The sequence below is a fragment of the Pygocentrus nattereri genome, chromosome 12 (assembly GCF_015220715.1).
Source record: "Pygocentrus nattereri isolate fPygNat1 chromosome 12, fPygNat1.pri, whole genome shotgun sequence".
Classification (NCBI taxonomy): Eukaryota; Metazoa; Chordata; class Actinopteri; order Characiformes; family Serrasalmidae; genus Pygocentrus; species Pygocentrus nattereri.
In genome coordinates, this window is record NC_051222.1 from 13,256,188 (window position 1) to 13,276,901 (window position 20,714).

At 40.8% G+C, this 20,714-nt stretch overlaps 1 protein-coding gene across 1 annotated transcript; it reads right to left on the reverse strand.

The window, feature by feature from the left end:
* Window positions 1-660: 660 nt before the first annotated feature.
* On the reverse strand, window positions 661-17,745 carry npy2rl (neuropeptide Y receptor Y2, like). Its single transcript, XM_017717744.2, has 4 exons — window positions 17,500-17,745; window positions 12,626-13,281; window positions 7,270-7,426; window positions 661-6,837 (listed from the first exon to the last, which is right to left on the reverse strand). Exons 2-4 carry the CDS (start codon window positions 13,258-13,260, stop codon window positions 6,508-6,510), a joined length of 1,122 nt encoding a protein of 373 aa, XP_017573233.1. The 5' UTR covers window positions 13,261-13,281; window positions 17,500-17,745; the 3' UTR covers window positions 661-6,507.
* Window positions 17,746-20,714: the final 2,969 nt, after the last annotated feature.

The following is a 20,714-nucleotide window of genomic DNA, read 5'->3' on the forward strand; positions in this document are numbered from 1 at the left end:
CCTTCGAAAGCTTCGGAACCTCCTTCCAGAGGCCAGCAGTGAGAACAGTCCATGGTGGGGGCGGGAGGGGTCTCTGTTTATGTTCTGAGCTCTGGTCAAACAGCGACTTTTCGCAATGTCCTTTATTGGAGGAAGTGAAGTCCCAATAATTTTCTCTGCTGTCCTTACCACTCTCTGCAGGGACTTCCAGTCAGAGACACTGCAGGTTCCTGAACAGACAAAGATGCAACTGGTCAGTATGCTCTCTACAGTGCCTCTGTAGAAGGTGGTGAGAATCGGAAAAGGGAGCAAGCTCTTTTCATCTGTCTTAGGAAGCGTATGCGCTGCTGAGCTCTTTTGACCAGAGCTTTGGTGTGAGTGGACCAGGTCAAAGTGTCCGTCATTTGTATCCCCAGTTAACCATGTGAGGTATCCATTTTTGAATACTGAAACCACTACCCGGTTATTCGTTATCTTTCATTACGGGAAGACTGAAAAAATATCCAAACTGACAATTTCATTAAACAGTTAAATGTGACAAATTTCCTTGTATATATGTTTATAAATATGCATATTATATTACTTTGCTATTCTGACATATAAGTGTCAGCGTGTTGCTCAGGATGTTTTATTGTCTACCACATTAGAGTTAAAAATGAAATAATGAATATGAGTGCAGACTTCAAGCTTTAAATTGAGGGTATTTATTTACATTCAGGTTGGATGAACAGTATAGGAATTACAACCAATTTCAATTACGCAGCCCCTGTTCGTCCTTATATAGGGGCTCAAATATACTTGAACAATTGACTGTTTTGCTTTCCAGGGCAGTGCTTTCCTAGGGAAGTTCACATAAATGTATGGTAAACTGCATCCAAAAGGCCTCTAAATTAGCCTCATTTTGCTTATGAATAAATAGCTGACCAACAAAACAAAATTATGGTTGGACTTTTCATGTGAATTTAGATGTGAGTTTTCCTCTCAAAACTAGTAATACCTGTGTTTGTGTCTGTGACTTAGAAAGACAGAATTGTAATCCTGAAGAGCACACCACGCGTGACATAAAAGCAGATATGACATTTAATTCAGGGCACGCTTCCGTCTTTTTTTGTCCATTCATTCATCCTGCAGTCCAACACTGAGTGATCAGGCGAGTGAGGGAGAAGAAGAAGGAATGAGGGCAGGGTCAAAGAAGATCAGGTACAGGCCAGGAACACAAGAGGGTAGATTTCCTGTCACTTTGAATCAATTCCTTTTGGTTTTGCAAGGCTTCGATTCCATGAAAATCACATGCGGAGAGACGGTTGATGTCTGAATACATTAGGACTGCATGAGCACACATGCAAAGTAAGGTACAAAGGAGGGATTTCAGCTGGGACCGGCAAACAGAGAATCCGAATGATCAATAGCAACATTAGAAAACCAGCTTTATTGAGATTAAGCTTGATGCTGACTTTATTTACAGTAAGCATTATGCCTTTCAAGCACTTTGCAGGGGAAATCAAATAAATAGTAACTTACATTGATCCAAAATAAAGTATTTGTGATGTGTCACAGGGCACTCTGTACCCTGTTATTATCTTCAGGTTCTGAAAGTTCATATATATACACATTATAGAAATTTTCTAAATATCTGCACAATTAAATTAAGATGTAAACAAAGTCATTCGGAGTGGTTTGACATGAAATGCATAATTCCAGAGAAACTTACTGTGTCAGAGTTGTTAACAGTGGTGATTGGAACAAGATGCCCAAAGAGATGAATACCTCTGAAAGCTACTTCTCAAGGATTTTATACAGAATGGTTATGAATAGGTTGTCTGACATTGTTTATGTATATTTTTACATGGCATATTCTACTAAATTGGTCCAAAGTCAGAGTTGAAAACACATTTTGGACATGAATTTTAAACTAAATCCCTTTTTCCTTGATTAATCTTATGCATTACCTAAGTTAACTTTATTAAAATATATAACTGAAAATTCCATTTTGTAACTACGGATATAGTAATTATAATGCTGCCTACTGTCTGTTTCGGTAGTGACAATTTTAGCTAATTTGGAGCACAACTCAAAAATGCTACTCATGTCATGGCTAGCAAACATAGCTCTGAACAGTTGTACACACATAAAATCATAATATTTTTGGTTTAAATGCAAAAGTGCAGAATGTGTTTCGCTAGTGACAATTCTTAAGGTTATACACTGATTTTCACACTTTGGGACACATTTACTTCAAAAACCATGAGATCTAATTGCTCACTATGTGGCCATGAGGGACAGGGATGCAGTCTCACCTCCTGCTCTAAAATGAAGGGGCGTGGCTAAAATTAGGCTCTGCCTATGGACTGTAGTGATATGAAAATTAGGGACAGCAGTTTTAAAACAAAGTTATTTATTTTAAAAAAATGAAACCTCTGCTAAATATAAATCTTTCAACTTCAGTTTAAAATATATCAAAACATTCTTTTTAAAAAATAATTTAAAAAAGCAAAAAACAGCATTATTTTTCACAGGTTGAAATCTATTACAGTGTATATGGTGAATTTGAGTTGTTTTTTTTTTGGAACTACATTTGTGGTGGAAAGGTACTGGAAAGGTTCATGAGGCAAAGTAGCCCCACAAAGAAATGTTTTTTCCTAATTTTCCACTGTTTTACCATTTCCAACATTACATATATTTTGGATAGAATAATAAAATGACTATAATTTGCATTATAGAGATTGAAACCCCTAGGTACCATCATCACCATTGTAAAGAATTCTGAGCTGTTACGTTCCTCTGCAATGCACCATTTTACAAACTTTTACTTTCAATTATTCTGTTTACACCTCAAGTATTAAAATAAACAGAAATATAAAAATCTATGGAATTAAAACCATGTTAATATAGTCATATAATCACATGTTCATACAGCAACAACAAAAAACAAAACAACATCAGTTAAAAGGGAGCTTCAACATTTTTCATATACTACATATTCATATGCACATATATTAACCATACAGAAATACATCTGAATGTACAGGTAGCATTTGTAACATAAACAACACTGCCAAAGCTCACGACAATTTTTTTCAAGTTCTAACAATTAAAATGCATTAATGCAAACGTAAATCACATGAATAATGAATTAGAGGCATTTGTATGCAGGAACAAATAGGCCTGGATTAATCAAAAGGCCAACTATGTATGTCACACACACTTTCTTTTGCTTATATTTCATATGCAGCATCCATAGAATGAAAAGGAATGGCAGTTTTGATCATCTGGAATACAGGTTGCATATGTAACATACATTCAAACATAAATATTTTTATCTCTTTTTAAAGCAGCTTTGAAAAGAAAAGACTTCAACTGATGTATATTTGTGCTGCAGTTAGAACATAAGGAGTACAGTACAAACTTTACTGCTGACAATCTGAATCATTATGACTCATGTTTCGTCCTCTGCTCACCATTTGCAACACGATTACATCCTCAGTTTGATATTCAGAAAGTGATTATTTCTCAATAAACATTGGCACATTAGCTTTCATTCAGATTTTTCATGAAGAACCACATTGAAAATTACACTTCTAATTGAATGCGACATCCTCATCTCTCATGTGCCAAGCAGGTCAAACAGACAAATTTTGCTCAGTGCTGAAGTCAATCAGAGCTTTAATTTTAATTATAGGCTAAATCTCGGTTCAGATGACTCATCCTCATTTGAACACCCTCTGAAAATTACAGTACTGTGCAACAGACAGAGACCTTAATTTGATTAATTTCCAGTCAAGATGGCCATTAAGAACACATTATTCATTTGCAGGAGATACTTCTGAATTCTACTTCTGAACTCTCTCACTTTCAGAAGAAAGGAGAAAACCCAATGCAAAAAAAAAAAAAAAACAATACAAAAAAACTATTAAAAAACACATTCCTAACCTCATAACGTGGTGCAAAACATAGCAGACCACCAAAGCTGTTTTCATCTTCTGTGAGAAGACAACTCAATGCATCGGGTCTCAAAAAATGAGTAGCTATGAGAAGCCGTTACTGAGAAGTAAAGTAAGTAGTAATAGAAGTAAATATACAAAAAAAGGAAATGTGCAAATCATACAGAAGCTGCTGGTGTCCTAAGAACAGACTGTCCAGTCCAGAGTCCAGATCTCACCATCCTTAAATGTAGTTGGGATTACATGGATTATGAGAAGCAGAAAATGAAAGCAACTTCTAAGACTGAACTTTCCTTGCAGATTTCTTTGAAAAACTAAAAACACATCTCCAGAGGCTGTAGAAGAGTGAACACACCAGATATTGAAAAATAATATATTTAGTCGTTGAGGCTTCTTTGTAAATTTTCTGTTAACTTTATGTTTTCTGCTTTTTTCCTGACACTGAAAACACTTACTTGCTGGCACAGTTGAATGGAATTAAATAAATGAAAGCTGCTCTGTGACTTTGGAACAGTACTGTATATATATATATAATGTATTTTGTTGTATACACTCACAGATCACCTGATTAGGTACAATTATCTACACAATTTTGTACTTTATCTGGTCTAATATGTGGATTTAGTAGTTCTGTATTTAAAGACTGTATTCAATTTGTTTCTTAATAGTTTGTTAAGTTTTTTTAATACCTTGGACGTTTACAATACCATTGCTGGTATTGTTTTGGTGATAGATCATTCTCAGCACTATAGTGACACTGTCATAATAGTGACATGTATGTTAGTGTGCATGTGCTGCACAGAGTGGATCACACACAGCAGTGTTATTGGAGTATTTAAACAACTCGACACCATTGCTCAGCCGAGAAACAGTCCAACAACCAAAAATATCCAGCCAACAGCATCCTGTGGCCAGAAACAACCAGCATCCTGTGGCCAGACCACTGAAGGTCTAGTGCAAGACTTTGCAGCAGATGATTCATCAGTCCACCATCTACACAGTGTACTCACAATGTAGGTATGTTTAATAGTGTTTAAAAAACACAGTTGCACTGCTCTATCTGATCCTCTTGTACCAGCTCAACACTCATTAAAATGCCATCACCATATCAGTGTCACCACAGTACTGAGAATGTGATTCGACACCCAAATAATCTCTGCTCTGTGGTGGTTATGATCACTGACCATTACATTATGCAGAGAAACAGATGGGCTGGATCTACAAATTCGTGGCCTTTTTATTGCAGCACATGACATGTGCCTTGTTTTTACTGGATAAAAGGTCAATCAAAGCTAATTAAATTGTTGATGCATTTGAATTTCAATAAAGCATGTTGATGTGAAAAGTCAGTTGACAACAGGATATAAAGTGTTTATTATTAGGTGATGAAAGTTACCATTAAAAGAAGCACATTTCATCTGTCAGACATGTTTGCCATCGATTCATCCCTTCTCCCAGGAATTAGGAGGAGCTAAGGTGCAAGGAAATGATGCAAGCAAAGGAAACAAGGGCACACAATAAAGATATGAGATACACCCATAGAATATAATTTGTAATTGTAAAACCACAAAGGTCATCTATACAGTAAATGGGCCTGATAAAATAAACAATGAACGTAGAGGTTAGGTATTCGTAAATAAACTGGCAAATGAGCCTAAATGGCAGTTTATTGTGCTGCCCTGACACGTCTATAAATCTTATTTAACCAATTTATTCTACTAAACATTATGAAGTACGGTTTCCTTCCATCTTTGTGGAAACATGCCATGCTTTCATTCATTATACACTACATTCATCTAGCATCTCAAAAGCAGAGGACATACAAGATACAGTAAAACAACAAAGCACACAAGCACATTTTTGTATATCAACACAATGTTCTTTTTGGTTGTGGATCACAGTAACAGTTGTTGCTTATGCAAATGTATCAACTGAGTGTCACATTTATTCAGTCTTCTCTCCTTCTAAGATCTTTCCATATGTGCTTAGTTTGTTAGATAGCTGTGCTATCTTTGAAACATTCATATTTTGAAGAACATTTCTCTCCTGCCGCTTTCTCTCTTTGCTAGTTCAGTCCTCTTAAAGAGTGCTGCCTTGCAACAACTGTGCATCAATAATGTGCGGATAGAAAGAGAGGTAATTTGCTGTTAACACTGTCCCAAAGTGCACTACAGTGCCTCGGTCTCTTGCCTGCATGCATCAGATTATACTGCAGCAAAGATTAAGGAATATTTGTGGTGCTGAAGACAGTGATATCATTGAGATCCAGTTTAGTGTAAAGAATAATTTTAAGCAGACAACATAAAATTCTGCAAATACATATCCAAGCCAACAGATCTCATTTAAAAAGTCTTCAGAACACCTGTCTTTCCCATAGGATCTTCCCAATGATCCTTTTTGAAAGTCCGTATTCAAAGCTCACCACAGCAATCTCGATGGCAGTGAAATGAAGAGTATTCTGAACATGAAAGATTTTCATATTAATATTAATATAAACATGTACACGACCTCTGCTGTTAAATTCCAGGACAAAAATCCAAGAATGGATTCTGCTTAGCCCATTAGTCCACAGCAATTTAATATTTCCTCAGACATCTGTAGCACTGAGATGAGCTGCTAACACATCCTGGGCCTCAAGCGCCTTTTTGGTCTTGGTACGAACCACAGTAGTGTCATGGCCCTCAGGGTGCACTGAATCAAGTCTCTGTTCACAGCGAAAGACAGCTAGGAAGGCGCTGCGGTAGTTTCGATTCATCCAACCATAGAGAAGTGGGTTGGCAAATGTTGAACACATGGCTACAATATGGAAAACAGTGTACAAAAGCCTAAAGTCCCGCATGACCAGAACACTGCTGTCAATGTCAATAGCCAGCTGGAAGGCATGGAAGGGCAGCCAGCTCACAGCAAACACCACTACCTGCAACAGGAACATTCATCACAAAGCCTCCAACACATGTAGTACGACCTATGTCTTTATCACAGTAAATTTACATAAATTCATTTGTCCTCTCAAAAACAAAAACTTACAAAGAAAGTTATTTTAGTGTGTGAATGATTGTGAGTTATCGACAAAATACAAAAAATCCTTTCTAGGAGTTATTGTATCAAAAGAAGGTTTGTCAAATGTGGATCCAAAAAAATAAAAATATAAGATGTAGTTCCAACATAAATACTGCCCATGTTTTGTATGTGATGCTAAATGTTTTCCACTGCTTTTCACTATTTCAGGCAATTAGTTTCGCTAGCTTTCTCCACAGTTTCTATCTTGGATTCATTAGAGCATATCAAAATCCAGGTTATTTCTATTAAAATTACAAAAAGGTAGTTTTGACTTAATAGCATTACATACCATAGTGACCAACATCTTGGTGGTCTTACGACGACGTTGGTGACGGTCATTGCGGCCAGCTGGGCTGATGTGGTTACGTAGTTTACTCCATATCCGGATGTACGCAAAAGAGATGACCGCTAGGGGTAACACATACTGCAGCAGCAGCATGGATATTCTGAAGGGAAAACAGAATAACATTAAAGCCTCAAAACTACCATTAACAACAACACTGTGTAGGTGATGTTGCAACCACATGTGATGCAACATCAAAAGCAATCACACAGTTTGCCAACCATGAATTCTGTCCTGCATGTTGTGCCCAAGTATGCAATTCATTCCCAACAAATGCTTCAAAAGTAGCGTTTATTACATGCTTCTTATTGGCAGTGCCTGGGAGTAGACAATGGCCATGTCGCACTTAAAGTCGGTGTTCCGTCACTGAGCTGAGGTAAAAAAGTTAGAACCACTCGTCAAGCTCATTAACCAAATTCAAATTAGTAGATAGAACGTTCTCTAATAAATGTACATGTGCAAACCTATAGACTAGCCTGAAAAGCTGGTGCTGTGTCTTTGGAAAAGCTCATCACTTTGATTATCTGGATGCCCTCATGCATGAGAGTTCTTGCTCCAGTCAACCCGCCAGTATAAGCAATGACAGTGTAACTATAGAAGAATTGAGAACACGTTTCTTATCAGAGGAACGACCAAAACACAAGATCTATGAAGTGCATCACTGAGATACTGTGGCAAGAATTCATCAGACTACCTACTTTTTTTACACCCTGAATGCATTTTTTTCTTAATAGAGAAAAAGGTGTATTGAAGTCCTTTATTGACTACAAGGGCATTAAACGAGACCTTGGTGCTATCTACACCAAAATAGATCTCCATGGCATGAACAGCTTTATTTAGCTTGGAGATGGTATTTATTGATGCCATATAGATATGATCTGAGGTTTGAGTAGAGAAAAGCAAAGTTGCTTGAAGACAGTGAATTTATTATAATATGTTCTGGGAACCTCTCCATGGATCACCACCTTATCGTGGTGGAGAGGTTTGTGTGCTTGAAGGACCCTAGGAGCTATGTTGTCTGGAGCAAAAGCTCCTGGTAGGGTCTCCCATGGCAAACTGGTCCTAGGTGACAGGCCAGACAAAGTGTGATCCATAACCACCCCTATGAGGACAACAAAGCAGGACTTGTGTACCCTGCCTGGATCAGGGTTACCGGGGCCCCACCCTGGAGCCAGGCCTGGGGGAGGGGCTCGCCAGCGAGCGTCTGGTGGCCGGGCATTCACTCATGGTGCCCGGCCGGGCCCAGCCTGAAGGAGCTACATGAGTCCCCCCTCCCATCGACCCACCACCGATGGGAGGGGCAGTAGTAGGGGTGCGGTGCATTGTGGATCGAGCAGTGTCCGAAGGCGTGGGCCATGGCGTTCTGATCCTCGGTTGCTGAAACTGGCTTTTGGAACTTGGAACGTTACCTCACTGGCGGGGAAGGAGCCTGAGTTGGTGCGCGAGGTTGAGAGATACCGGCTAGATATAGTCGGGCTCACCTCAACACACAGCTTGGGCTCTGGGTCCAATCTCCTTGAGAGGGGCTGGACTTTTTTCTTTTCTGGAGTTGCCCATGGTGAGAGGCAGCGGGCAGGTGTGGGCTTTCTCATAGCCCCTCGACTCGGCGCCTGTATGTTGGGGTTTTCTCCGGTGGACGAGAGGGTAGCTTCCCTACGCCTTCGGGTTGGGGAACGGGTCCTGACTGTTGTCTGTGCTTATGCACCGAACAGCAGTTCAGAATACCCAGCCTTCATAGAGTCCTTGGGAAGGGTGCTTGAAAGTGCTCCTCCTGGAGACTCGATTGTCCTATTGGGAGACTTCAACGCTCACGTGGGCAACGACAGTAAGACCTGGAGGGGTGTGGTTGGGAGGAATGGCCTCTCTGATCTGAACCCAAGTGGTGTTCAGTTTTTGGACTTCTGTGCAAACCACAGTTTGTCCATAACGAACACCATGTTTGAACACAAGGATGTCCATAAGTGCACATGGCACCAGGACACCCTAGGCCGCAGTTCAATGATTGACTTTGTAGTCATGTCAGCGGACTTGCGGCCATGTGTACTGGACACTCGGGTAAAGAGAGGAGCTGAGCTGTCAACTGATCACCACCTGGTGGTGAGTTGGATCAGGTGGTGGGGGAAGATGCCAGTCAGACCATGCAAACCCAAACGTATAGTGAGGGTTTGCTGGGAACGTCTGGCAGAAGAACCTGTCAGATTGATCTTCAACTCACACCTCCATCAGAACTTTGACCAAATATCGGGGGAGGTGGGGGACATTGACTCAGAATGGGCCATGTTCCGCTCCTCCATTGTTGAAGCGGCTGACTGTAGCTGTGGTCGCAAGGTAGTTGGTGTCTGTTGGGGCGGTAATCCTCGAACCCGGTGGTGGACACCCCAGGTGAGAGATGCCGTCAAGCTGAAGAAGGAATCCTACCGGACATGGTTGGCCTGTAGGACACCAGAGGCAGCTGGCAAGTATCGACAGGCCAAGCGATCTGCGGCTTCAGTCGTTGCCAAGGCAAAAACCCGGGTGTGGGAAGAGTTCGGTGAGGCCTTGGAAAGTATCTTTAAGTCGGCTCCGACAAGATTCTGGCAAACCGTCAGGCGACTCAGAAGGGGAAAGCAGTGTGCCACTAGCACTGTATATAGTGGAGATGGTGTGCTGCTGACTTCGACTGAAGACGTCATTGGGCGGTGGAAGGAATACTTTGAGGACCTTCTCAATCCCACCAACACATTCTCCAGTGAGGAGGCAGAGTCTGGGGACACGGGAATAGGCTTGTCCATTACTGAGGCCGAAGTCGCTAAGGTAGTTAAAAAGCTCCTTGGCGGCAAGGCTGCAGGGGTGGATGAGATCCGTCCCGAGTTCCTCAAGGCTCTGGATGTTGTGGGGCTGTCTTGGCTGACACGCCTTTTCAACATTGCGTGGACATCTGGGGTGGTGCCACTGGATTGGCAGACTGGGGTGGTGGTGCCTCTTTTTAAAAAGGGGGACCGGAGGGTGTGTTCCAACTACAGGGGAATCACACTCCTCAGCCTCCCTGGTAAGGTCTATGCAAGGGTACTGAAGAAGAGAGTCCTGCTTATAGTCGAACCTCGGATTCAGGAGGAGCAGTGCGGGTTCCGCCCTGGTCGTGGAACACTGGACCAACTCTTTACCCTCTCCAGGATTCTGGAGGGTTCATGGGAGTTTGCCCAACCAGTCCACATGTGCTTTGTGGATTTGGAGAAGGCATTCGACTGTGTTCCCCGGGGTATTCTGTGGGAGGTGCTTCGGGAGTACGGGGTACATGGCTCTTTGCTACGAGCCATTCAGGCCCTGTACAAACAAAGCAGGAGTTTGTTTCGCATGGCCGGCAGTAAGTCAGACTTTTTCCCAGTGAGAGTTGGACTCCGTCAGGGCTGCCCTTTGTCACCGATTCTATTCATAATTTTTATGGATAGAATTTCTAGGCGCAGTCAGGGGATGGAGGGTGTCCGGTTTGGTGACCTCAGGGTCACATCTCTGCTGTTTGCAGATGATGTGGTCCTATTGGGGACATCAGGCCGTGAACTTCAGCTTTCACTGGATCGGTTTGCAGCCGAGTGTGAAGCGGCCGGGATGAGGATCAGTACCTCCAAATCCGAGGCCATGGTTCTCACACGGGAAAGGGTGGAGAGCCCTCTCTGGGTCGGGGATGAGCTCTTGCCTCAAGTGGAGGAGTTTAAGTATCTCGGGGTCTTGTTCACGAGTGATGGTACAAGGGAGCGGGAGATTGACAGGTGGATTGGTGCTGGGTCAGCAGTGATGCGGGCTCTTTACCGGTCTGTTGTGGTAAAGAAAGAGCTGAGCCATAAGGCAAGGCTCTTGATTTACTGGTCAATCTACGTTCCCACCCTCACCTATGGTCATGAGCTTTGGGTAATGACCGAAAGAACGAGATCGCGAATACAAGCGGCCGAAATGAGTTTCCTCCGCAGGGTGGCTGGACTCTCCCTTAGAGATAGGGTGAGAAGTTCGGTCATCCGGGAGGGACTCGGAGTAGAGCCGCTGCTTCTTCACGTCGAGAGGAGCCAGTTGAGGTGGTTCGGGCATCTTGTTAGGATGCCTCCTGGATGCCTCCCTTGGGAGGTGTCACAGGCAAGTCCACCGGGGAGGAGACCCCGGGGAAGACCCAGGACACGCTGGCGTGACTATATCGCCCAGCTGGCCTGGAAGCGCCTCGGAATCCCTCCCAGGGAGCTAGTGGAAGTGGCTGGGGAAAGGGAGGTCTGGGCTTCATTGCTCAGGATGCTGCCCCCGCGACCCGAACCCCAGAGAAGCGGAAGATGATGGATGGATGGATGGATGGATGGATGGATGTTCTGGGAACATTTGAAAACCATGACCTGCACTGCATTTACAGCATATGAGTAAAGCCCAGGATCTTAAAGCAGAGGCACTGACATGGAACATAACAACACCTTCAGTGCCATAACCAATCAGCCTCTATGCTCTGAATAAAAGAATGCACCTCTGATTCACCTAAAGCAAAGCCGATATATGTCCCTGCCTGTCTGAGCATGACAAAAAGTCCTGCCCAATGTTACACATGTGGACAATTGGATTGGGGCCACACAAGTTATTGAGTTCATTGTTGAGGATCATTGAAAAATCACTGAAATGGGTGCCCAATCTTGGCCACCCTAGGGCCTGGACATAAATTCTCCATGGTGGTAGATCACCAGGATAAGGGTTTGGCACCCCTGCTTTAATTTATGAACTAAATTCCCAGTAAACTGTGCCTTTTCACAGAATGCTTCTATTTAAAATTCATTAATGCACCTGTGCTGGTCCCTGAGTGTGTTCCTGTGTCCATGTTTGGTGTGGCACAACTCATCACTCAGGCTGCTGTTGCACAGTGCATACTTGCTTCGCTTACTGGCCTGCTGTTCCCTTGGAAATCCAAGCCAGTATGAGGTACTGGCAGTAGATGAAGGAGATATTTTGAACTGTACTTCCAAAGTTCCAATATAGGGAAAGTACTTATGAAGCATCTCCGAAAAGAAAATTACTCTTAGCTCCCCAAAAACCTCTACAAGTGAACTAAATTGGGTCCCAGGATCCCAGATAATGTATAGTGATGAGAAAGGGGAATTCACAAAAAACTCTAAAAGTCTATAGCTAAGAAAGATGAGAGTTTTTCTTCTAGTAATTATTTCAAAATACTTAACCTCCTTGAGCAATATGGTGGACCTGCCATTTAAAATAAACTGTTAAATTAAATCACACAATCACAGGGAAATGCTGAATAAGAAAAAAATCAAGAAAGTGCATGAAACTTGGGGTATTTACTTACGAGTAAAGAGTACCATCTGTGCTGCTCCCAGGCCACTTCTCCCCACATACTTCAATTGATTCACCTGGAGAGAGATCGACAATCCCATACTCCCTGAAGATAGCGAGTGGACTAGCCAGTACAGCACTTATCACCCAGGTGACAGCAATGACAAGAAAGCAAGTGTCTTTTGACATCCTAGTCTCCAGATGATAAACGATACATCTATGTCGATCTAGCGCAATTACATTTAGGGTTACAGTAGAGACATGGACGGCTAGACCCTGTGCATAGGGTAAGGTGAAGCAAAGTACTTGTCCAAACTTCCATTCCCCAAGTAAAGTGTAGGCCAAAGTGAAGGGAAGACATAATGTGTTGACAAGCAAGTCCGCTACTGCTAAGTTGGCAATGAAGAAGTTGGTGACTGTGCGGAGTGTCTTGAATTTGCAAACCACATAAATGACAAGGGAATTCCCTACCACACCAAGGAGGATGATGGTGCTGTAGGCCAGGATCAGAATCACTTGAACTCCCAGCAGCTTCGTGCTATCTCCCAGTTCGAGTAAGGAATGAGTCAATGTGGAATCAGATGAGTCAACTTTGTTAGTAAAGACCTCAGCCCTCAAGGAGCCATTGATTGCACTGACGCCATCCATTGGTCATATGATCATGATGATCTGTGGAGAAATAGGTAGTTATAGCATGTGAAGATCTTTTGCTCTTTTAATCTCTCAATCTCTCAGTAAGTAACACTACACCAGAGTACCTAATTTCCTACTTCACTACTTCCTTAGATATTTTCTTTGTATTCTGCCTGAATTTTTCTTTGTCTATTCCATGTACAAGTTTCAAAAGAAGTTATTTCACAAGAATTATCAAGAATTCAAACAGTGTTAGAGTCGGCACACTTGTTAAAAGCAAGAGCTCTGCAACTGGAGTGTTTCAACTGAACTGTGATGTTTTTGTTCTGAATCATGATATAAGCTGTGTGGAATTTGGTGGAAATATGTCTCTTGTAACAAAAGAACGGTTTCTAACCCTGTGTCCTGGGAACAATTTCCAGTGTCTAAGCAATCATGAAAAACTGTAAACTACACTCATAGGATTTGTTTCATTTTGCACTAAACCTTGAGTAATCAAAATAAGATTAAAAAGGCTCCATCAGTTTTATTTTTTTCCCAATGTTTAAATTATTCTAAGCATAATACTGCATTGAAGACTTATGATCAAATGATAAGTACAACCATTAATAAACCTTAACTGTCATAGGATTTAAAAACATTTCTGAAATAAACTTCAGTATTTTTATTTATATTTCATGTCATGTTGAAAAGACACATGCATACCAAACACAGGTCTACGGGGAAAAAATGCAATCACAGACTGACAGGTGTACATCTGATTAAATGATTTTGACATTGTTTTGATATATAAATGATGGTTTTGGCCTGGTTAAAGTCCAGATTTAAAGCCTAAGAGAATACTTGGTCTAACATTAAACACAAACTAGCTCAGCAGTGGTTTTAAGCTGTTTGAGGGCATCAATGTTGAGAGTAAAAATACAGACTCTTCTTTCTGTAAAAGGATGTCTGCAAAATTTACACAAAACTTCAACATACTAAATAAATCATCACTAAATAAAGTTGTCCCATACTAAGTTGCTTTATCTAGTTGCTTGTATGGTTTGTTGGTGACCATTAAAAGCTTAATCTTTTGCCATTTTGGTTTTGGGCCTTTTTTTGCCCAGAAATGTAAGTTGAGTGCTTTACTTTGGGTCCAGATTACTGTACGTGTCAGTTTAATTATGATGTAGAGCCTTGGACCATTTTCACATGACCAGCTTCCCACTTCCATTGACAAATACCACCACGTAATACTACGTAATAACTGCTAATGCAAGCTTTAGTTTATCTGGAAAGCAGCCTTCCTCATTTACCCATGCCTCCTCCTCATCAGATATCAAAACTTACTGACAATATCTTGATCTTTTTATGACCAGAATATTTCTTGTTTTCAAATATATTACACTGTGTGTGCTGCCAGCCAAGCATCTTTGGGGCATTTTGTTAATACTACCCTCAGGGCCACAAGCCTAAAGAAAATCATCCATAACTGGTACTTCACTGCCTCCTTACAAAGCACACATTACATCTAATTTTAAAGTCAGCTATTATGATCAGCTAATGCAAGATTATCATCATTCACCTTTGACCATGACAACATTACTCGAGCCCATCTTGGTAAGTTCAGTTCATCCACATTAACATGTAAAATGTGCTATTTATATCTGTATAATTTTCCATGATATGCTGTGAATATATATAATGCTTCACCTTGAATAACCCTCTAATTTTCCAATTAATGTCCTATGCATGGCTGTTTATGTTTAGCCTTAAAGCTTGACTACACCGTTAGTTTTGGTTAGACTGAAAACATTGTTACCTGCTTTCAGTAACCAACGGAAGTAGCAGCCCAGAAATGTGAAATGGGACTAGTCCAAGGACTTATTTTATGTGTTATCAGTAAAAAAAGCTTGGCATTTAAACTGTTTTTATATGTTTTTAAATCCCAGAAGACCTTGCTGAACAACCTTCAAATTAATAAAACATGGAAAACTAATAATTTGCATTTAACTGTTGTTTTAAATACTGATTACCAGCCTGCAGTAATATAGTAAAAACGCAAAGACATTGTTTTTGCTCAAGCCTCACAATCATGTCTGACATGATTACCCAGTGCAGACAGACTGCACAGTCTAGAGATCTGTCTGATCACAGAGCACTCAAAATGGTGAGTGTAATCAAGAGAAGGCAGTCACAGACACAGGGAGACTAGCTCTACTGCTTACATCTCAAAATGCATATATTATTTTGTCATATTTGTAATAAAACCATAGACAGTTTCATGTAGAGGTAATGGCCAAACAAATCTCTAATGCTTTTGCGTACAAAATAGGATTTTTTTTCTTTTCAGAGGAGAGCAAATCTTGATCATAAGCAAGATGTGCTTTCTGTTACACAGAGAAAAAAACCTCCATGCTTCTGATTTTCTAAGCAGCAAAAGTATTAGTTAGGCCATTGCCTCAACATGCTTGCCTCAGCTAACAACTGGAAAATAAAACTGAGGAGTCCTCAAGTTGGTGTAAAATGTCCTCACACTAATGAGGGAAGAGGTGTGCAGTCTTGTGCAAGATATTAGTTCTGCAGTCCAACGGGCAAATGATTCATATCAAAATTTCATTATAATGAGTTAAAAGGTTTTCTCTAGTAATGTTGCTGTAAATGCATACCCTCCACAAACACTATGCTTTATATACACTGTGACATGATTTTTTTAGTATCCACTTTCTGCTGCTCTTGAGAAGTGTCTGAAGAAGCTCTGAGTGGCCAAAAACAGCAAAAGGTTCTTTTGTTGTCTTTTGCTGTTTCCAAGCAAGAAGTATACCGTATATCATTGAAGATGATATCTTGCATAAGGGTTCGTTTTCTTCCCTTACTCCATTGTTTCTCTCAGTTTTTGCCAAGCTAGACTGTAATGACCTTATTGCAGTTTTGCATGGGAATTTCAAATCCTCAGGTGAAGGAGAATTACAGCAATTTTCACACAAATCCTTGTCAAAAGTCATTCAGAGTGGTCTAATGTGAAATTCTCCATTGAGAAACTTAACAAGTCAGAATGATTAACAGGGATCAAAACAAAAAAATGGCTCTAAAAGCCACTGAGTTTCCCTCACAGAACGTTATTACTTGAAATAGGTCCTCAAGACAATGCTCTATGAATCGTTTTGAGGTTAGTGTTTGGCATACAATTTGGCATACACGCATTTTGAAAAAGTACGTTTTCATATTTGGCATCAACATTAATGAAATAAACTCAACATTCATGAAAAACTCAGAAAACATGTGTCATTCTTGATAGTAGATAAAACAGCTATGGTCACTTCATAGTCATCTTGACCCTTGGTTCCCAAACCAATATGTTCCTCTACAAGTTCCCTCACATCAAAACAAACAAACAAACAAAAAAACTCAGATTTTGTCTACATCATAAAATTATTATTTTTTTAATTATATTAAAATTAATTAGCACAGCAATTAATAGAAAAGCATTTAAAATGGGCTAAAATGGGATTAAACACTTATCTGCATACACATTACACAATATACAGTTCTAAGTTTTAAGGTTTTGACATAACAAACACACAGATGGTTCTTCAGTAAAGACAACATATTAAATGTTTCTCCAGATTGATAAAGAATGTATATGGTTCTATGTAGAACCGCACTGAAAATGGTTCTTCTATTGTTACAAGCTTGACACGGTTCTTTTTAGTGTTATACAGAACCGTTTTCAAAGAGGCTCTATAGGGCTATGTACAACGCGTTCTCAATCAATCATGCAAAGAACCCTTTGACATTAAATGGTTCTACATAGAACTCATGCTTCTAAATGGGACAAACCCTTGAAGATCTATATTTTTTAAGGGTGAAGAGAAGAGACCGACTTAACCTTCATCTGCGAATCGCTTTGAAACTGCCACCGCGTTAATGAGCGGATAGGATCAGATTAATGTTTCATAGCAGATTCACTCTCTGAGGAAATCCTCAGCAGATGATGACAGACTCCCTGTTGTTTTTCTCAGGGAGAGAACCCGACTGGCTTGAGCTTCATCAGTCCGTCCTTGGCAGATTCAATTGGAACTAACTTCAGGCTCTCTGACAGGTCACTCGACTTCATCTCGCCTTATTAAGGCTCGCACGGCTCCGTCAGCGGCTCGATCAGTCGGTGGAAAGTTCAGATTAAACTTCTCTGGCAGTGATAACGATCCAGAAAAAGCGCTCGTTTCTCCATTTCAGTGAGAAAACGGAGCGTTTGAGAAAGTAACAGTGACTTACCTGTTTTTTGCAGACTGGGGTCTCAGTATCTCCTCACTGTCTCCAGAGCTGAGCTGACCGTCTCCGGACAGACATCATTAGCGATGCAATGAAAAAATGTCGTTTGGATTGATCTGATCATCGACGGCACGTTTCAGTTTCACTTCCATTTTTTTTAAAGAAAAACTAGTAAGATTTATAACAAGCTGGCCGCTAATCTAACAATGTAATCCTTCTGCGTGCATGAGCTCCAGCCGGAGCGCGCAAGAGAAGCCACACAAGTTAGACTGAGGGGTGGTCCACCAGGCTCTCTCTCTCTCTCTCTCTCTCTCTCTCTCTCTCATACACACACACACACACACACACACACACACACACACACACACACACACACACACACAGTTCACATTTCAACCACAAATACATAAAAGTGAAACCTGTATTCTTTTTCGTTGTTGGTGATGATGATGTGGACTAAATTCAGTTTGACGCAACAGTGACAGCCATAACATTAAAAACACCTTTTTGTTTCCACACTTATTATCCATTTTATCAAATCCACTTACCCTATATACACTCCTGGGCAAAACGCTGAGCTTTTAATGGTTAAATGTTTAAGTTTTGTGTGTAAATATGTAGACAACCTATTACACGATATAGCTTCTATCGTGAATATTCTCTATAGGGTTTAAATCTGGACTATGACCAGGCCAAAACCATCAGTAAAAAGCTTTAAAAAAATTATATTTTGGCCCAGGAGCGTTTGTAGTTTTTTACAACCTGTAGTCCATCTGTTTCTCTGCATTAACCTCATTAACCCCCTTTCACCCTGCTCTTCAATGGGCACACGACCAGATTTCTGAAATGAGAACCAGGGACATTTCCAGTTTAGGAGTCAATACACACACACGTTTTCTAAACCGCTCACCTTCTGAGTTATAGGGGGTGCTAAAGCCTATCCCAGGAGTCATTGGACAGAAGGAAGGGAAAACCAGTCCATCGCAGGGCAGACACACAGACATATATAATCACACACGCGCATTCACACCCAGGGGCAATTTACCATGTCCAGCTGGCCTGACTGTATGTCTTCAGCCTGGTTTCCTCCCACAGAGTTACACAGAGAACCACAGAAAGCCCCGTGGTTGTCTGGCCAGGGAGCTGAACCCAGGCCCTTCTTGTTGAGAGGTGACAGCGCTACCCCCTGCACTACCATGTCACCCATGTTACGACTGGTAACCCTGCACTCTTTCTAAATAGGCTCCTACCAATTCACTCATGAAGAAATGACTGACTTAACAGTGGCTATAAGTTCTCCATTGACTAAAATGTCTTGCCTATGACAGCTAAAGCCCTTAATGGCCTAGCTCTGGCATATCTTGTTCATTTCTTGAAGCATTATGCCATCCTGCAGAAGTGTGGACTTGAATCACAAGTTAAAAATCTTCAAACTCAACTCTGGCTTTAACACTAATGACTCAGACCTTGACTTGGGCCTCATCAATGCACCTAATTTCTCCAGGTCTATGGGATTTATAGTGTTGTGTTAGCAGCAAGATGATAATGGTAATGTAACTTAATGTTCCTACATGAATTTAACTCAACTTATATATGTCTAGCTTAAACACTGATATGTGAAGCTTGTTAAACATGCATGTGACATATTGTTTACTTTGTATGTTGCAGTGTTTCAGTAAATCCTTTAGAGCATCAGTGGATTATTAAGAGGTGCATGTTGGATTTCTTCTCTTTTCTTCTCTGCAGTGCTAATTTGCTTGCTTAGTCAAAAGTCTATTAAGATCTATATTTCATTCTCAGCACCCTAGACAGTAACACAGAAATAAGTTAAAATTGACACCATTTCGCATTCCCATTGGGGTGCTGTGCAAAATGTAAATAAAAACAATGTGTAAGGGGGAGCGAGGAGGCGGATGCACACGCTGAGATAAGCGAGATTTATTATGGGCAAATCCAGGGTCGTGGTCAAAACAGTTCGGGGTCAATGAGCCGACATGTACAGATTTAAGGTATGACATGACAAGGACCAGAACCAACACAAACAAAGACCAGGTACAAAGATACAAGGATACAAAGACTGGCAAACGCAAGGGGCAAACACAGGGCTTAAATACATGTAACAATGAGGGACAGGTGAATACAATCAGGGGTGGAGTAACCAAACAGGGGGCAGGACTGAAACCAAAACAAAGGAGCACATGGACAGGACTGGGAGGGGCCAATCGTGACACAATACAATGATAAGCAAATCATTTAAATTTTACATTTCACTGAAAATAGTACAAAGACAAGATATCAAATGCTGAAACTGAGCTTTTGTTTTTATTTTATGCCCATTTTGAATTTGATGCCAGTAACACATTTTTAAAAAAATTGAAGTGAGTAGACCAAATGATGTAGTTTTGAAAGTGAAATGTTTTCCCGTTCTTGCTCAATATGGGATTTCAGCTACTCAACAGTTCAGGCTTTCTTTTGTCATATTTTTCATTTCATAATGCCACAAATGTTTTCAATGGGTGACGAGTATGGACTGCATGCAGGTCAGTTCAACACTGTAACTCTTACTATGGAGCCAGGCTGCCGTAATACGTGCAGAATGTGGTTTGGCATTGTCTTGTTAAAATATGCAAGGCCTTCACGGAAAAAGACGTAGTCTATACGGCAGCATATATTGCTCCTAAATCTGTATATATTATTCAGCATTAATGGTGCCTTCACAGATGTGCAAAAAATAAATAAAAAATTCAAAAAGAACTGTGATCAGTCAGACCACAGGACACTTTTCCACTATACTGCAGTCCATCTTAAATGTCTATTTTGAATGCAGTGCCACATGAGGGCCTGAAGGTCACAGCCAGCCAATATTGGTATTCGGCCTTGTTCCTTGCATGTAGAGATTACGCTGGATTCTGTTTTAATGAAAAAATGTGCCATAAATGATGAAATCCCAAATCAAACCAAACTGATTACAGTAGTGGGATGGATCTACGTTACTAAAAGATTAATAAACTGGATAAGAGCATTCCAGGTAACGTTTGGAATACCTGCATTTGAGCCAGAGACGATGCTGAAGCATTCTGTTCTGCTCAGATCCAGTGATACGGCTAGATATAAGATGTATGACTGTACACCATCAATTAGATCAGAATGAAGAATAGGGTAAGACAAGCGTACTGCAAATTTATGGAGAAAGATTGTGTAAGCTATTATAGTGCAAC

What these genes read in the sequence shown, in the direction of transcription:
- npy2rl (XM_017717744.2), bottom strand. Translation starts at nt 13,260, where the DNA reads ATGGATGGCGTCAGTGCAATCAATGGCTCCTTGAGGGCTGAGGTCTTT. An exon ending in ACAGATGGTACTCTTTACTC is followed by an intron (nt 7,427 to 12,625) that starts GTAAGTAAATAC and finishes TTTTCCCTTCAG; the next exon opens with AATATCCATGCTGCTGCTGC. An exon ending in CCAAGATGTTGGTCACTATG is followed by an intron (nt 6,838 to 7,269) that starts GTATGTAATGCT and finishes TTCCTGTTGCAG; the next exon opens with GTAGTGGTGTTTGCTGTGAG.